Source organism: Malurus melanocephalus, unplaced genomic scaffold (assembly GCF_030028575.1).
Source record: "Malurus melanocephalus ecotype Western Australia unplaced genomic scaffold, MMel_1.1 scaffold_88, whole genome shotgun sequence".
NCBI lineage: Eukaryota > Metazoa > Chordata > Aves > Passeriformes > Maluridae > Malurus > Malurus melanocephalus.
The window spans coordinates 24,631-39,884 of NW_026623320.1; the positions used below are offsets into that span (position 1 = coordinate 24,631).

General features: G+C 38.4%; 1 protein-coding gene across 1 annotated transcript in view; it reads right to left on the bottom strand.

Moving 5' to 3' along the window:
- The window catches only part of UBE3A (ubiquitin protein ligase E3A), a 55,798-nt gene that overhangs the window by 24,065 nt on the left and 16,479 nt on the right, over positions 1-15,254 (bottom strand). The window contains exons 4-6 of the mRNA XM_057368085.1: positions 9,321-9,467; positions 8,601-8,719; positions 5,162-5,206 (exon numbers count right to left, since the gene is read on the bottom strand). Of these exons, the coding sequence (XP_057224068.1) occupies positions 5,162-5,206; positions 8,601-8,620 (65 nt within the window). The 5' untranslated portion in view covers positions 8,621-8,719; positions 9,321-9,467. The remainder of the gene's footprint in view (positions 1-5,161; positions 5,207-8,600; positions 8,720-9,320; positions 9,468-15,254) is intronic.

Below are 15,254 nucleotides of genomic sequence, written 5' to 3' on the forward strand. Positions count from 1 at the left end.
CACTCTCTATTCTTAGCTCWTGCTACACCCATGAAGACCGCAGCTCCCTTTAAGTTCCTAGAAGGGGATCTAGTGAAGAACAACTGGTCTGTTAAGAACTCAAGGCCTTGATCCTGTACATTAGCACACAGTTACTATTGTAGTGAAGGCTGTAGTGACTGACTTGCATCTACATTTCCAAATACTCATTGYTGCACATCCAAATATGAAACTGCACAGGTGTGACTGCAAATGTAAACATTTCACAGACATATCTTTATGATGGAAGGACAACTTCCTACTCAGTGGGCCTTGTATAACCTCCTCAAGCAATATGCACTGCTTCAGTGAGGAGGCACCTGTAACAGGTACCAAACGAGGCACCTGTAACAGGTACCAAACTTTCTTCCTCGAAGTCCAACATTTTCACAAGCACATTTCTCTGTTTAAAATGAAGTTAGCATTCACTGACTTAGCTTGTTGTACTTACAGAAAAAAGAATGCCTTTAGGCTTTTTTTATGTTCCTTGGCTAATAAAAGCCAGATAAGTACATTTGTAATGCAAATGCTGCCAACATTGTAGAGTATCACTAGAAATGTACCACCAAGCCAAAGGTGGACTGGGCTGCATTTTGGGTAGTGATTTTTGAATGTCTAAAACCTGCAAAAACCAAAGATTGAGTGTACTGATTCAAAAGTTCCTATGAAACAGAATGTAATTTGCATTTCTCAAATACCTTAAACTACACACAGAGAAATACCATGTAAAGGGAACTTTTGCCACAGAGAAAATCAGAAATTTAAACATTTAAGAAATTTAAAAAAAACCCTGAAGCATGTAATAAAGTTCATCTACAAAACATTTACATTCAAGCTTTAAACCATGCCTGATGTTTAAAATATCTGCATAACTGCAACATTTGTTGCTCGTAAGTTTACCTAAATTTTAGAAACACACATGCATGTTCCATACCAGCATGAAATGACATACTCCTGAACCGTTTCTGCTTAGGACACAACGATTTTTGTATTATTTTTACACATAAATCTCACATTTGACAGGAGTGTTGATCTGACAGAGGGCAGGGACAGGCTGGATTTATTGGGCCAAGGCCAACAGCATGAAGTTCAACAAAGTAAAGTGCCTGGTCCTGTGCTTTGGTCACAATAACCCTGTGCAGCGTTACAGGCTGGGGCAGAGTGGCTGGAAAATTGCTCAGTGGAAAAGGACCTGGGGATGCTGGTCCAAAGCAGCTGAAYATGAGCCAGAGTATGCCCAGGTGGCCAAGAAGGCCAGTGGCACCCTGGCCTGAATCAGAAACAGGGTGGCCAGCAGGACAAGGTTGTGATCATCTCCCCATTCTCGGACCTTGAATCCTGTGTCCAGCTCTGGATCTCTCACTGCAAGGAAGGCACTGAGGTGCTGAAGCATGTCCAGGGAAGGGCAATGAAGCTGGTGAGGGCATGGAGCACAAGTCTTAGGAGGAGCAGCTGAGGGACCTGGGGGTGTTCAGCCTGGAGAAAAGGAGGATCAGAGATGATCACTCTCTRCAACCACTGGAAAGGAGGGTGTAGCCAGGTGATGGTTGGTCTCTTCTCCCAGGCAACCAGTGACAGGASAAGAGGAAAAGAGCCTCAAGCTGTGCTAGGTGGAGYTCAGGTTGGACATCAGGAAAAATTGCTTCACTGAAAGGGTTTTGAAATGGGCTGCCCATGGAGGTGCTTGAGTCACCATCTCTGGAACAGTTCAAGAAACAAYGGGACATGGCACTTGGTGCAATGGTTTAGGTGATAAGCTGATGACTGGTCAAGGGTTGGACTCAATGGTCTTGGATTTCTCTTTTCCAGCCTTGATGATTCTATGATTGCTCTAAGACGTCTAATTTTAGTAAGTGGAAATCTGTAAAACCCTGTTCCACAAWGGCTGTTAGGAATTTAGAAGTTCCAAAATGTTAATAAGCCATTTTCTTAATGCAAAAAAAAATTTAAAAAAAATCCAAAAAAGCCTTAATATGCACAGTTTATCTTTTGGATAAGAAAAAACCAAGGAAACAGTATTTTTAGTACTAATAACAAAACAATTTTCATTATATGTGTTAACAGAGAGAGGCATAAAGAGACTTACATATCTGCAGCAGTTATGCCATACTTTCAAAACTAGATGACYGGCCGATCAACAACTTGTCAAAAAAGTGTTGTAGATGGTCATCTTTGTGAAGCTAATATTGCTTTGTGCAAGTTTCAGTTTCAAACCTTGGATGCTGGTTTCCTGCTTCTGTTCAGTTACGAGTAAGAACAGCAGTGCTAGAGAAGACAGGCTTCCAGTAACAGCACTGCCCACACAGAGCCTTTTCAAGAGCCCTGCACACCAAACTGCCAAACACTATTCCCAGAGCCCGAGCCCAGCCCTTTGTCCCAGCAGTATTGTAACACCTTTTGCCTGCCTTAGCCTCTGGAACCACAGCAAATGTGCATCTGGCAAATGCCTGTGTGCATGAAGCTCACATTTTCCAAGCTTCATTCTTTCCAGTGCAGTGGACACCAACAGCAGGGGTGGATTATAAACCCCCTTGGACCATACTGGCTAAGCACAAGGGACCTCCCTCCCCACCATGTATTGTAGATCCACCGAGCCTCTGGGAACATCATGTGCTACCAAACTCAGGCATGGCACTTCCTCAGACAGGGCAACCTTGAGAACAGGTCTGTCCTGGCTATATGGAGCAATGCAGGAAGATGGAGAGAGGGAATGAAGAACRTATCATCTGTCTTGCAATCTTGTCTCAGAAAAATTGCTTTGCTACTATTAAAAAGGAGAGAAGGGTTTCAAAATTATGAAGTATTCCATCCTCAAAAGCAGAGAGAAGGAAAGATGAATGCACAGAAAGCCATAAAAAAGCCATACTTTTGCCTTGATATGTGACACCATAAAATAGAGTGAAAACACATGAACAGGTAAGAAGTTATTGTTAATTATATTATGTAATTTAGTGCTAAAGAGGTTTTAAGCAAGTTATACTAACTGGAGCTGAAAGTCAATAAAGATGTGTGACAATTCTAAGACCTGAATGAATGCTAAGATAAACAAAACTTACACATGGAAGATTTTGCTGTGTAAGAATCTGAATATTTTCTTTAAATTTCRTTCATACATGTGAAACATATGTGACTATGCTCTTGGTATAAAGCTTTGGAATGCAAAACACAGAAATAACTAAAGCAATTATATCAACCAAACAGAGCAAAACCAATCATTTATTGCGCAAGTAAAAAAMCACGTGCATAAGTCTCCACATTTACTGATTAATTTTAGGCATGTAAATAACACAGTAACTGTCTTAGCTGCAGAGTAGGCTTGCAGGTCACAGCTCTACCACCCAACCTGCCATTCCACCTTATGTGGTAAGAGSAACTATGCAGCAGGATTGCAAAAAATCTCTGTAACAGGGGTAGTTTGCATCACATTATGATACAGTTTTAAAAAATTTAGTTTTGCAAGTATACTGTATAACTACTAGTCAAATATGTGCATTCCTACAGCTTGACTGGCCCATATTTGTTTTAGACAGCTGAAATTTCTGAAGTCAGGGACATTCTGATGAATGGTCTACAACAACAAAAGACCAACATTCTGGTCTACAACAACAAAAAAAAAGTACTGAGCTATCACGCAGAAAAGCTTACTACKGTAAATTATTTTTTCATGTTCAGTTTTAAGGAAGGTAAATCACACATAGAAGAACTGTCAAACTTCTAGAAGGAAAAAAGTTTTACTGACTTTTCCTTCTGATTTAGCCTAAGTCCTTTGTGTCTTTTTGTCACACCTGTCTAGATGACTGCTGCTGGTACATCTTTCCTTAACACATGTAAAAGCCAGTAATACAACTGACAATATCCAGAGTGGACTACAGCCAGGCTGCAGCCTTATTCCCCATCTGCCTAGGCCAAGGAAACAAAAGGACACAACTCAACTTGCTGCAGGAACAATAAACCACGATGCAGCACAGGTCACTACTGGAGCAGGAATAAGACACCATGGCAGAGTTTTTGCCCTGTGACCTCTAACACATGTCCACGTAGTGACAGGCAGTCACCTCTCGGGTCTGGATTCCTTAACCTTCACTCCTAAGAAAGAAGCTGGACAGCACTTCTATAACAGATGGCATGAGTGAGGGAAAATAAATTTGTCATACCAGGAGAAAAGCTTCTCCTAGTGCAAGAAAAGGCTTCACTGCAGTTAATTGCTAAAAACACATCAGAAAAGCCCCCACTGTTTCCTCCTCCTCACTTTTTTGGTATGCAGTCCATTGTGGGGGTGGCTCACTGCAGTTTTGCTTCTCCTCAAGTTGGGCAGCTACAGCAGAGAAGTCCTTGAGCAATTCACACTATGTCCCTAGCTTGCAAAACATCCTGAAAATGGCATCCAGCCCACAGCGTGTAAAATGCTACACCACTTGGGGGGAAGGCCTGAAGGAGACAATGTAAGGCCAGAGAAGAAGTCTGTGGCAGAAGAGAAATGAATGCGGACCCTCTGAAGCCTCAGACAGTACACCAACTACTGGGCTACGTTCCCTCTATTATTTTGGAACTTGTGTTATAAGCTAGAAGAGCAGTTTTTGGTTTCCCTATTTGAGTTATATGACAGGACARTTTTAATAGCTAGAGAAGAATCTTTGTTTCTTAACTCCCAAAAGAATTAAGTCTCAATCCTTTTTTTTTTTTTAAATGGCCCTCTAATTCCTGCAACCCTTTTGAATTTAAAATTGAAATTTTCTTAGTTCAACAATCCATCTGCCACAACAGATACCAGTAGGCATTGTGCCTTAGTACTGAAGTGTCTTGAAACACATGCAAGATGTTAGTGAATAGCAGGCAGAAATTACATCCCTACTGTCAAGTCTGAATACAGGCCGTAAGATTTCTGACACTGTATTATGCTACCATCTACTGGTTCACGTTAAATTAAACCTCTGAACTTTCCCTTCAACTCATTCACCCTCAAAAAATCACTTTCCACAGAGGCATAAAATTGCAAAACATTGATTTGAAATTTTCTACAGTAATTTCACAGTTCTACTCAGCTTTTGTCTTCTTTTTATTATGCAGATGCAAGAGTGACTGTTATACATGTTCAGAACATTTAAAATCAAGATACACCAAACTCATCCACTCATTTACTTACATTCGGCTAGTTTCAATGTTCTCAGAGTGAGGTTCTCCTGGTGATCTGCAAAACCAGACAGAAAACCTTAAGCATTGCTTGCTGTTTTAAGTCATTACAATATGAAGAATTATGAAAGGTGGAAAGTGATGCGTGCATTATTGCCACTAAAAGCATAAACATTTTGACACTTGCAGATTTGTTTTATCAAACTCTAGAATACAGTTTATAACATAAAACATGATAGTATAGTTAAGCCAAATTTCCCTGAGAAGGAGAGCACTTTTTCCCCACCATTTATGCAACAAGAAGCTATYAGGGAAGAGATCTGCTGGCAGTACTTCTGCATTTAGGCTGCATAGTGCACCAGTTCTGGGCTAATTCTTCATAACCACTTTTGTAACCAAAATGTATACTCAAAGATTATCAGTGGTGATAACAAATTCTCTGCAGAGCTGGACTCCAAGAAGTAGCAGCTCAGGTGAAGGGTCCAAAAGAACCTCAAGGCAAATCTCACAACTCTCTCCACTTGAAATCATGGACCTAATCTGATGGACATATTTCTGTTTTCTTCAACCCAGCCAAGAGTTCAGACAGTAATATTCATAATTAAATGTTATTGCCTGGCATTTTTGACCACACAAGCAGCACCTGTGTTTAGCTTGGCAATCTCATTGACTTAATTTACAGAGTAATTCAAGGAATATAGCTTCATACTAACTTAAGTAGACTAAATTATATCTATTTAGCTTCTCCTTATTCCTGTCTTCCTTAAGACAGCATTGATTCAACAGTTAACTTCTAGACAGCATTTTTTTTTCTCCCTTCGGGACTTCCCCCTGGACAGTGAGTTTGTAGCCAGACAAGCCAGAAGATAAGGCAGTACAAATGCAGCAATTTTGGTTCCCATCACCTTAAGATGCCTTGAAATCAAACCCAACAGACCTTATGGAACTTTCACTTGGGTTCAAACTTTGGTACAGCTGAGCAGAACTGCCATGCTGGAAATACTTGCTGTGCAAGAAGTRGAAACAGAGCACAGTCATTACAGTAAAACTCTGCTGCTTAGGCGAACAAAAATGCCTTTCATGACAGCTCTCTAAAAACAGAAGTGAGCTAAAATCTGCAAATAGAACTAACTTTGTAGGTTTCACCAGAGTTTGCTGGGGCACTTCAGTTAAGAAAGCTAAGCAGACTTTCCTGTAGCTTTACAGGGAAATAATATCCTTTATTTATAGAAACACAATTTCTAAATTCCTCTATTTACTATTTAACTATCTATAATATTATAAATGCTATTGGAAATCTCTACCTGTAGCCTGAAACATTTCTTTTTTCCTGTGTTTCACTGTACTACTTTACTGGATGGTCTCTCCTATTAAAGCTTGGACTGGTCTCCAAAATCTCTATTAAAATTTTAGTTCCTTTTCTGAAATACCAGATCTTAACAACTTTCTGGATTCTAAACAGATTCAGTGCCTAGAAGACATTTCTGGCAGACAACTTATAATTCCTAGGATAGCTGGATACTGTGCAGTGACAGATGATGCAGAACACAGGAAACTATTTGTTTGTATTTCATTAACTTATAAAATTTCACTGACACTAGGGACAGAATTCTGAACTTCCTATCTAACTAACTTTAGACTCATGCTTAAAATGTAAACATGCTTTAACTGGAAAATAACATAAAAACTGCCCAATCTCAAAATTCAACCTCTATTTATTACCTCCAAATTACATTTCCCTTACTCATTAAATTCAGGACTGACAAGATAGTTGCTGACAAAAATTATGCTCATCAGCAAAACAAATAAAAATTTCCCTTCAACTCCAGCAACCAAAAGCCTCTAAAAGCTTAGCGAAAACAACTTTTTCTTCCCCACTTATTCACCTGAGCATGTAAGTATTGGAAGATGGAGTAGTGGAAAGATGCATGTTTATACTCATACTGGTTAGCTCCTCTATTTAATTCCAGGACTTCAGAAAATGGTAGCAAAAAGGCTGGACATTTGAGGCTTTGCTCTCTTAATTCTGAACTTGGGACATATAACACATTGAAGCTTAGGGAAAGAGTAACGGTTTTAGTTGCTATGAAAATTCAAGGGACAGAGTGGTGTTAAAAGAAAAACAACAAGAGTACTGATSATTTTCAGCCTTTAAAATAAACTGCAGTATGAAGAATTACAGAAAAAAAGCAGACTGGCATCTACACTTAGCATGTAAAAAAGGTAGCCTGGTCATCTGTAGCATAGACATGTAAACACAGCTATCAGTAYATCCAAAATCTTTTCCTATCCTCATCATTTGTGAGAATTTTATCTGGGCTGTAAAGAGACAAAACAGTTCATTACATGTTACTCTAAAAAAAATAAAAAGAGAAGTTTCTTCTATAAGATAAACAATATAAGTAAAAATACAATCTAGCTGGGTCAAAAAAGAGGTTAGCTTAGAGGTTTGKTCCCCTATGGTAAGCGGTTCTACAGAAAACGGTGAAAATTCCTTCAGCTTATTGTYTTCTAAATCATGAGCAGACCTACTATAACTATGATTTACAGAACTATTAATGCACATATTAACTCGATTTTAAAGGGTTTCAAATGACAATGTAAGCACCTAATAAAATGAGCTTTCAGTACTCATTAAAATGAAGTGGAAGACCAATCTAATTACAGGAATTGTACTTGTTTGCTGAGAAGCTATTTTGCAATACCCAATTGTTTACAAACAAGATACCTTGTTATTTCCTGTGAGCAGGCAACAGTACTGAAAAACAACTATATAGTACGGCAAGACGTCCTTTCATCATGCTTAAAATCTGAAACAAGAGTTCTGTTCAGAGAAAATCTCAGAGCAAATGCTCTTAAAAATTTCAGCTTTGAATTAGATTGTAGATACTGATCACAAGACACCAACTAATCTCAATACTGCAGTATGAGCTAGCAAATTCAAATGGTGGCTCATTTCCAGTAACACAGGGAGCAACTTCTCCATTCTACAAGCCACTCCTTTTACCTCCACTGTATCTCTCTAGATGAGAAAAGTAGTGGTATGCAAGCTTACACATTCTAACATCATCAAGCCTGCTGGATACATACTTTTAAAAAAAATTGAACAAATGCTTGGATAAGTACATTAAATAATTTATACAGAAATTCAATATGACAGTAAAAACTACCAGAGATTTTTAAGTGATAGTATTTTCTTAAGAGGGATATCATGATGCACCACAGTGCTTTTATTTTAAAAAGCAGGCAGGAACAAACTAAGTGAGCTTTGAAATCACTGCTGGCAAGAGTGTAAGTCAACTTTGCCAGCTCACTTATCATAAACAATGTAACTTAATACTATTTAATACTTAATACTAAAATTATCTTCAAGCCATACAAATTAAATACCTTAAAACAAATATTATAGTAAAAAAATTCYTGAGAAACAACCCAACATGCTTTATGCTTACCTTTTACAAGCTGTGGCCATTCGGTGACATCAGGGTGATCACAATTTTGAGTCACTGATCAAAACAGAGTTGTCGCACCAGTCCTGTATCACGTTGGGCTAAGCATAAGCTTAACAATTCTAAATAAGTAAAAATAATTTCGTTTAAAGTCCCTAAAAATTATTTCCAGCCAATTCTCTAAATAGAAAAATGAACATAAACCGGAAGAAAAATATTGATGCTAAGCGTTGTTTTATCAGCAAGATTAAGACTTACTTAAATTCATTTTTTGCATGGCATTGTAACTTCTACAGTAACWTGCTACAGTATAATCAACTGGTGAACTTGAAAATTCAGCAACTTATTTTTAGTCTTTCTAAAGATTAGATCCATATCCATTTCTTGCACCAGCAGAAAGCACCCAATGTCAAGACAACAAGCACTCAGAGATCTGGAAGCATGTGCATAAATATGAGCTGTAATTTCTAACTATAATAAAATTCCAGCAGATGTTTTGCTGGTGCAACTTGGTTAATATTGTTTCTTAGCAAGGCTCTGTTCCCAGGGGAGCAACAAGTAACCTGAACTTTGCTGTGTGCCTCTCCCCAAAATGAAGAAAGCTACAGCTATGTAAAAGTTTCAGAGGAGCAACCTTTGCTATCTATGGCAAATCTTTTAGGTTCTTTGCTCCATTTATATCATGTGTCCTCTCTACCTTAAATTTTCAAAAATATGTTTTACCTGTCAATTGTTTCCCGTGATCTGGCTCCACTGGTATAAATTGAAGGGTTGGTCCTTTACTTTGTCACGCAGGTGGCAGCCAATGATCACTCAGCAATACTCGTGCCCAGAGCGCCCCGGGACCACCCCAGCTGATTACTTCCATGGCTRAAAAGGAACCAGTTAGTCTCTTACCTACTGCTATTATCTACTCTAAACTGAAGTTAACTGATAAAATATTTCCAAACATAATCCTCAACACTTAATTTATCCCATTCTCTCTCCACCCAAGCTCCTAAGTGCACTAGACAAAGCCAGAAAAGATAAAAGGTCTCTGAAGAAGAGTCAGATGACAAACAGCATCAGCTTTCTGCTAATATAAAGTTTTGATAAAAATTGCAATGTTAATATTGTATTTAGTAAATGAAAAGTTACCTTACTTTCTTTTAACAGCAGTAGCTATGAAGATAGACCTCTGTATAATATCCTAAGGAGTTTATTCCTGTGATAACACAGATGAAACCCCGTATTTGCAGGTTGTCATGCAGCAAAAGCCTCACACAAAATGAAGGTGCACAAAGCTATTGAGGGCACACCCGCAGCTCTCTGCAACACCCGCAGACATAACAATCTGGTGCAAATACTAAGAGAGCACATCAGACAGCTTTATACATTTAGTAAAAACGTTTATTTCTTTACTGCACCTTCTTTTGTGCTTCAGTCCAACCTACTACAAGAGTTTTTCAGTAAGATGTTAGGTCTGATGAACAACTGAAGCATTTTCAACGCTAATTTGTATCTGTTGACTTGTCAGACATGAAATCACTGATCGGTAAGCAAGGCTCATGATTTTCTAACATTTGTCAGAAAAACTGMCCAGTTTGCCAATCTACTACAATTTGTCATTCTGCCACAAACTCTGCACAGAACAAAACCTGTGTTAGTTTCAAAATGATGTTTATTAGTTTTATCWTGTACATTTACTGAGACAGGTAAAGCACCATTTGATGGTTTTAACATCAGTAATATTTGAGTGTTCTCATTGTTACAGAAGTGCAGATGGCATAAGGAAAGTAAAAAAGAAGCAGGCTACCAAAAATCTCCAAAACAAAATAGAGATTCTCTAGTACTTACGTTTTATAGGTGTAAATTGTCAAAGTTTAACTGAATCAATGCCAGGAACACAGAACAATGATTAAAAGWCAGTTGGAAAGGTTCCTCATCTGTCAACATTACAGGACAAACAGGGTAAAGGTTTTCCATTTAATGTTTGTGACCATCAGCTGTACAGAAAGGCAAAAACCAAGATGCGGATGCAAAACTAAGAARCTGTAAAACACTGCTTATGACATTCTGATTAAGATCTGAAAATGTCCACTTTCAGGCAAGTCATAGTTTTAAGAAAACTAAAAAGATGCCTATTCTAACATTTCTTCTAGCACTTTGCTGAATCAACTTTTAGTATGCTAGTGAGAGCACAGTGGTATCACCTCTAAAGCCTTATTGGCTGGGAAACCTGTGTTTTATCTGACTGCTGAAAGTAGCAGCTCATGTTCTGCAGTGTGCTTGACGAACCACTCCAGACCTAAACTTGGTCCTGTATCACCCACACTATTGGCAAAAGCTTATTACGGCAGTCTTCCTTTCAAATAAGCATGTTAGAACAGTAGGCTGACATCAATAAAACRAAGTTTTTCTGAGGCCGTTTCATATGGGAGAAGTCATGAACATGACTGACAACAGTGAAGCAGCACATGAAGTGTTGGTGCAGGATTCAAACACCACCAGATTCTGGAATGCCAAAAAATATACATTAAGTAGGCAGCTCCACAGTCATAGCCAAGACAAGCTTGTGCCAAGGCCTGACACAGATCCAGCTCTGTTAGTACAATTTACCACACCATCGAAGATAGTATCTACAGCAGTTACTTGATGGAAGGCAGTGTCTGAACTGCCACTCATCTCACCGAGCTGAAGTTAACTTACCTAAATTTTGTTGTGAAATTTGTATCTAYAAATTGAATTTATCATGGGTCAGAGCTTTGAATCAGGTAGTTTCAGCATTTGTGGCACGATACCTTAAAACTAGACTTACTGTGCTGTGGTCTAAAATTCRCATGCTACTTTTCAGCATTCTAGATGCAAAAAATCGTAATGAATCATTTTTCCCTTCTATCTCCTTCTCATCCTACCTTCTCCACCCATCTTTGCTGCCACTCCTGTGGGACAGAAAATGATTTYCTAGCAAGGACTCCCTAGCACAGAAGTAAGAACTCATTTTTCTAAAACCTTACTCATTCATGCATCAGCAGAGTAGTATCTGCTGGCTTAGAGGCCACCATGTTGAAAGAGGGTGGGTGGCAAAGGAGACTGCCATCAAAGATCCTCGATTCTGAATATAGCTGGAACAAAGAACATTTTGATTGCTTGATACAAAGAAGGCACAAAAAACCCATAATCTGGTAAGAGAGTCCAAGGACACTACTTGACCAGGAATGGAAAACCACACTGATGAATACACTAACATCTTGGAAAAAGGTATTATGAAGAACAGTGAACTGGTCTAAACCAATTGCTTTCCTGGAATTGCTCCATAAAAAATCTCCTCTGCTTGTAACTTGCCTTACAGAACATAGAAACAGCACCCCAGAGCAGATATTTGTATTACTCAAATTTTCCTGGTCTTCACTGTTCTGATCAGCMTGGCTTAGTTTAGGCTTTGACAAACACACTGAGCAGCTCAAGGTATGCAAGGACGTTTGCGCCTGTGCAGTATGTTCGAGAATCCCAAGATGGCTGCTAGGCTCTTTGGGACTGGGCAGGCTCCAGTACAGACATCTCTGTCTGCCTAGGGACTACCTACAAGGGGCAGAATCAACTAGGACTGCAACATTCCTACTAGAGTAAGGAAGACAATACACAAGGATCCATGTCTTCAAACCATGTATCTGAAAAACTCTGTGACTTGAACTAGCCCTCATCAAAAAGGAACAGGATAAACAATATTTATGCAGTGATTTGGAACAACATCTATTTCTCCAAGGTGGAACAGATGAATATTTTCTTAAAAGAATGTTCCTATCAACTCAAGAAGTTAAAAGGTGAGTGAAAGAACAAGATGTCAGAAAGCAAGTGSAGATACATGAAAAGGGGCCAAAAGCAACTTTTCTGCATAGCTTGATGAAATTCTCCTTGCACATTTCAACAAACATTGAAAGTCTACAGTCACAAACCAGAGGGGAGAAGAGGTCCCCAACTTCAACATACAGAACCTGAAGCCACACCCCAGAGATTGTAACTACTTATTTTTCAGCAACCAAAAATAAAGACAAATAACTTCCAGGCAGCAATCACAYAATTGAACTTTGTTACTTACATGGATTTCCTAAATCTGTTACTATCCCTGGGTTATTTGATGTTCACTTTATGTGAGAGCAGTGCAATCTGGCAGCTGACACACAGTATCAGGAGACTAGGAAGATCCCCTAGAGGATGAACACTTTGCTTATTTAAATAAAACTTCTGACTGACTTACTTAAAAATGGGTGCCCTGGAAGGGACAMTTGTAAGAGTTTAGTTTCCTTCACAAAATAATTTTAAGTATGTACCCTGGTAACCTTTGATCCAAAGTTTTTTAAGATTCTTTTTTTGATCAATGACGAAAACAGGGATGATTCACTGTAGAACAAAGTACCTTACCTTCCAGTACCAGAATTTGAGTTGCTTAAATAAATGTAACTATCTCTCTCAAGAATATACCACTAAACGAAGCTTTTGTATGTTCTCTGAAGAGTCCCTCTGAATGCCCCAAGAATGAATTTGATACATTTCCAGAATGACTTTCAGTGCCACAATGAAACAATCCCCTRTACAGTAAGAAACAGAAACCTAATAGGAGAGTTTGCCTTTTATAACTTGAGATTGAGTCAAATGTCCTGGAGAATATTCACCAAACCCCTAAATTCAATCTTAATTGTCATAGGCAGGAAAAAAAAAGTMATGTAATAGGCATGTTTATGCCTTAATTTCTTCATACAGCTGGAAACAGCAATTGCTTTTGTTGCCTGCATGCTGCTACCAATGCACAAAACACAAAAAGAGAAGCTTTCCTCATGCATCTAATTAGTAGGTGAAATTATTACTGATTCTACAGTAAAATAAAACAGCCACTAATACAACCTCATCATATAATTCCTAATGGAGCCAAAAAAAACCCACACAACTGAACAGTAATAAGGCCTCTGTATGATTTTTTTCCTGCTGCCTGGTAAACCAAGCAATTCAACTAGTAATAACAAATGCAAAGTCACATTAGCTAGAAAACTAATGGAATTGGTTTCTATCTTGGAAAATGCCAACTTAAAGTGACTAAGGCAGTCACAACTGGCTCACAAATATACACATTCTGCCATGTATTACAAAAAGAATGACAGATATGACTCATGAAGGGTCCCTGGAAGAGTCACTGTTTATCTGCACAAAGTACTTCACACAACTTCCAAACTTAATCCCACTTTTCCAATTATTCTTCGAAAGTGTTCCAAAAGTAGCAGAAAAGAGCCACAAAGACAGCATGAAGATAGAAGAAAATGCCTTGTGATTAGACAACGAAAAGAATTTGAAGTTAATCAAGCTAATCAATAYGGACACTGGAAGAAATTAAGTCTTCTGATAGTACAAAAAGAATACATAAAGATCTTCCAACTGAAAGAATGCATATAAAATCCCCATGAGTAGAAACTGAAGGCTGACAAATTCAGATTAGAGTAAGAACACAAGCATACAGGACAATGAGAACAATTAACACTTGAATAAATTATTTGGGATGGGAATCTGAATTTGCTACTATCTTCAAATTAAAGTTAGTGCTACTCTGCAATTTACATGTSAGTAAAAACACAAGTTACTGAGTTTCATAAAGGTAAAATTTTGTGCATTTAAATAGAAAGAGATCAAACACAGATTTATATAGAAGCTCCATCCTGTAATATCTGTATAATAACTCTGCCTTGATACCARTACTCTGCACTGTACTGGTTTCGGCTGACATAAAGTTCATTTTCTTCACAGTAGATAGTATGGGGCTGTGTTTTGGATTTGTGTTAACACAGGGATGTTTTTGTTATTGCTGAGCAGTGCTWTCATAGATTCAAGGCCTTTTCTGCTCTTCACCCCACCAGAGAGAAGGCTGGGCAAAAGGAGTGGGGAGGGGTCACAGCTGGGACAGAGACCTCAGGTGACTATAGACACACTCCATATTATATGGCATCACACTTATAAAGCTGGGCGAAGAAGGAAAATGGGGCAATGTTCAGAGTTATGGCATTTGTCTTCTCAAATCACTGTTAGCTTTTCTGGAGATGACAGAACATGYGCCTGTTSATGGGAAGTGGTGAATGAATTCCTTGTTTCGCTTYGCTTGCATGTGCAGCTTTTACTTTATCTATTAAATTACCTTTATCTCAACCTACGACTTTTCTCACTTTTATTCTTTCAATTCTTTTCCACATCCCACATGTGGGGAGGTGAGAGAGTGGGTGTTTGGTGTTTAGCTGCCAGCTGAGGTTAAATTATGATATCCATAAATCACRGAGTAATAGAAAAATATCYAATGTTTGCTCCCATTTCCTTCACWCAGGCCAAAGACAGAGGCCTCTGTATTATTCCCATTTTCTGCAATTGCCCCTGCAACTTTGGACTCTAGATTTTGCCTTCAACGTCTGCTCTTGGCTTGATATTTCAGTGAGGTGATATACGTATTTTGTTCAACTTTGAAGAATCAGGAAAGATCCAAATTATATTTAACTTCTGTGTTTTTCACTTTGACCACAGGTGATTTTTTTTTCTTCCACTACACACTGATTTTTTTTGCAGCAGAAACATTTGTTTCTCTTTCAATTATATTATACCTATTACTTCAGGCTCCCTCCAAAATTATATACAGCCATGAACAAA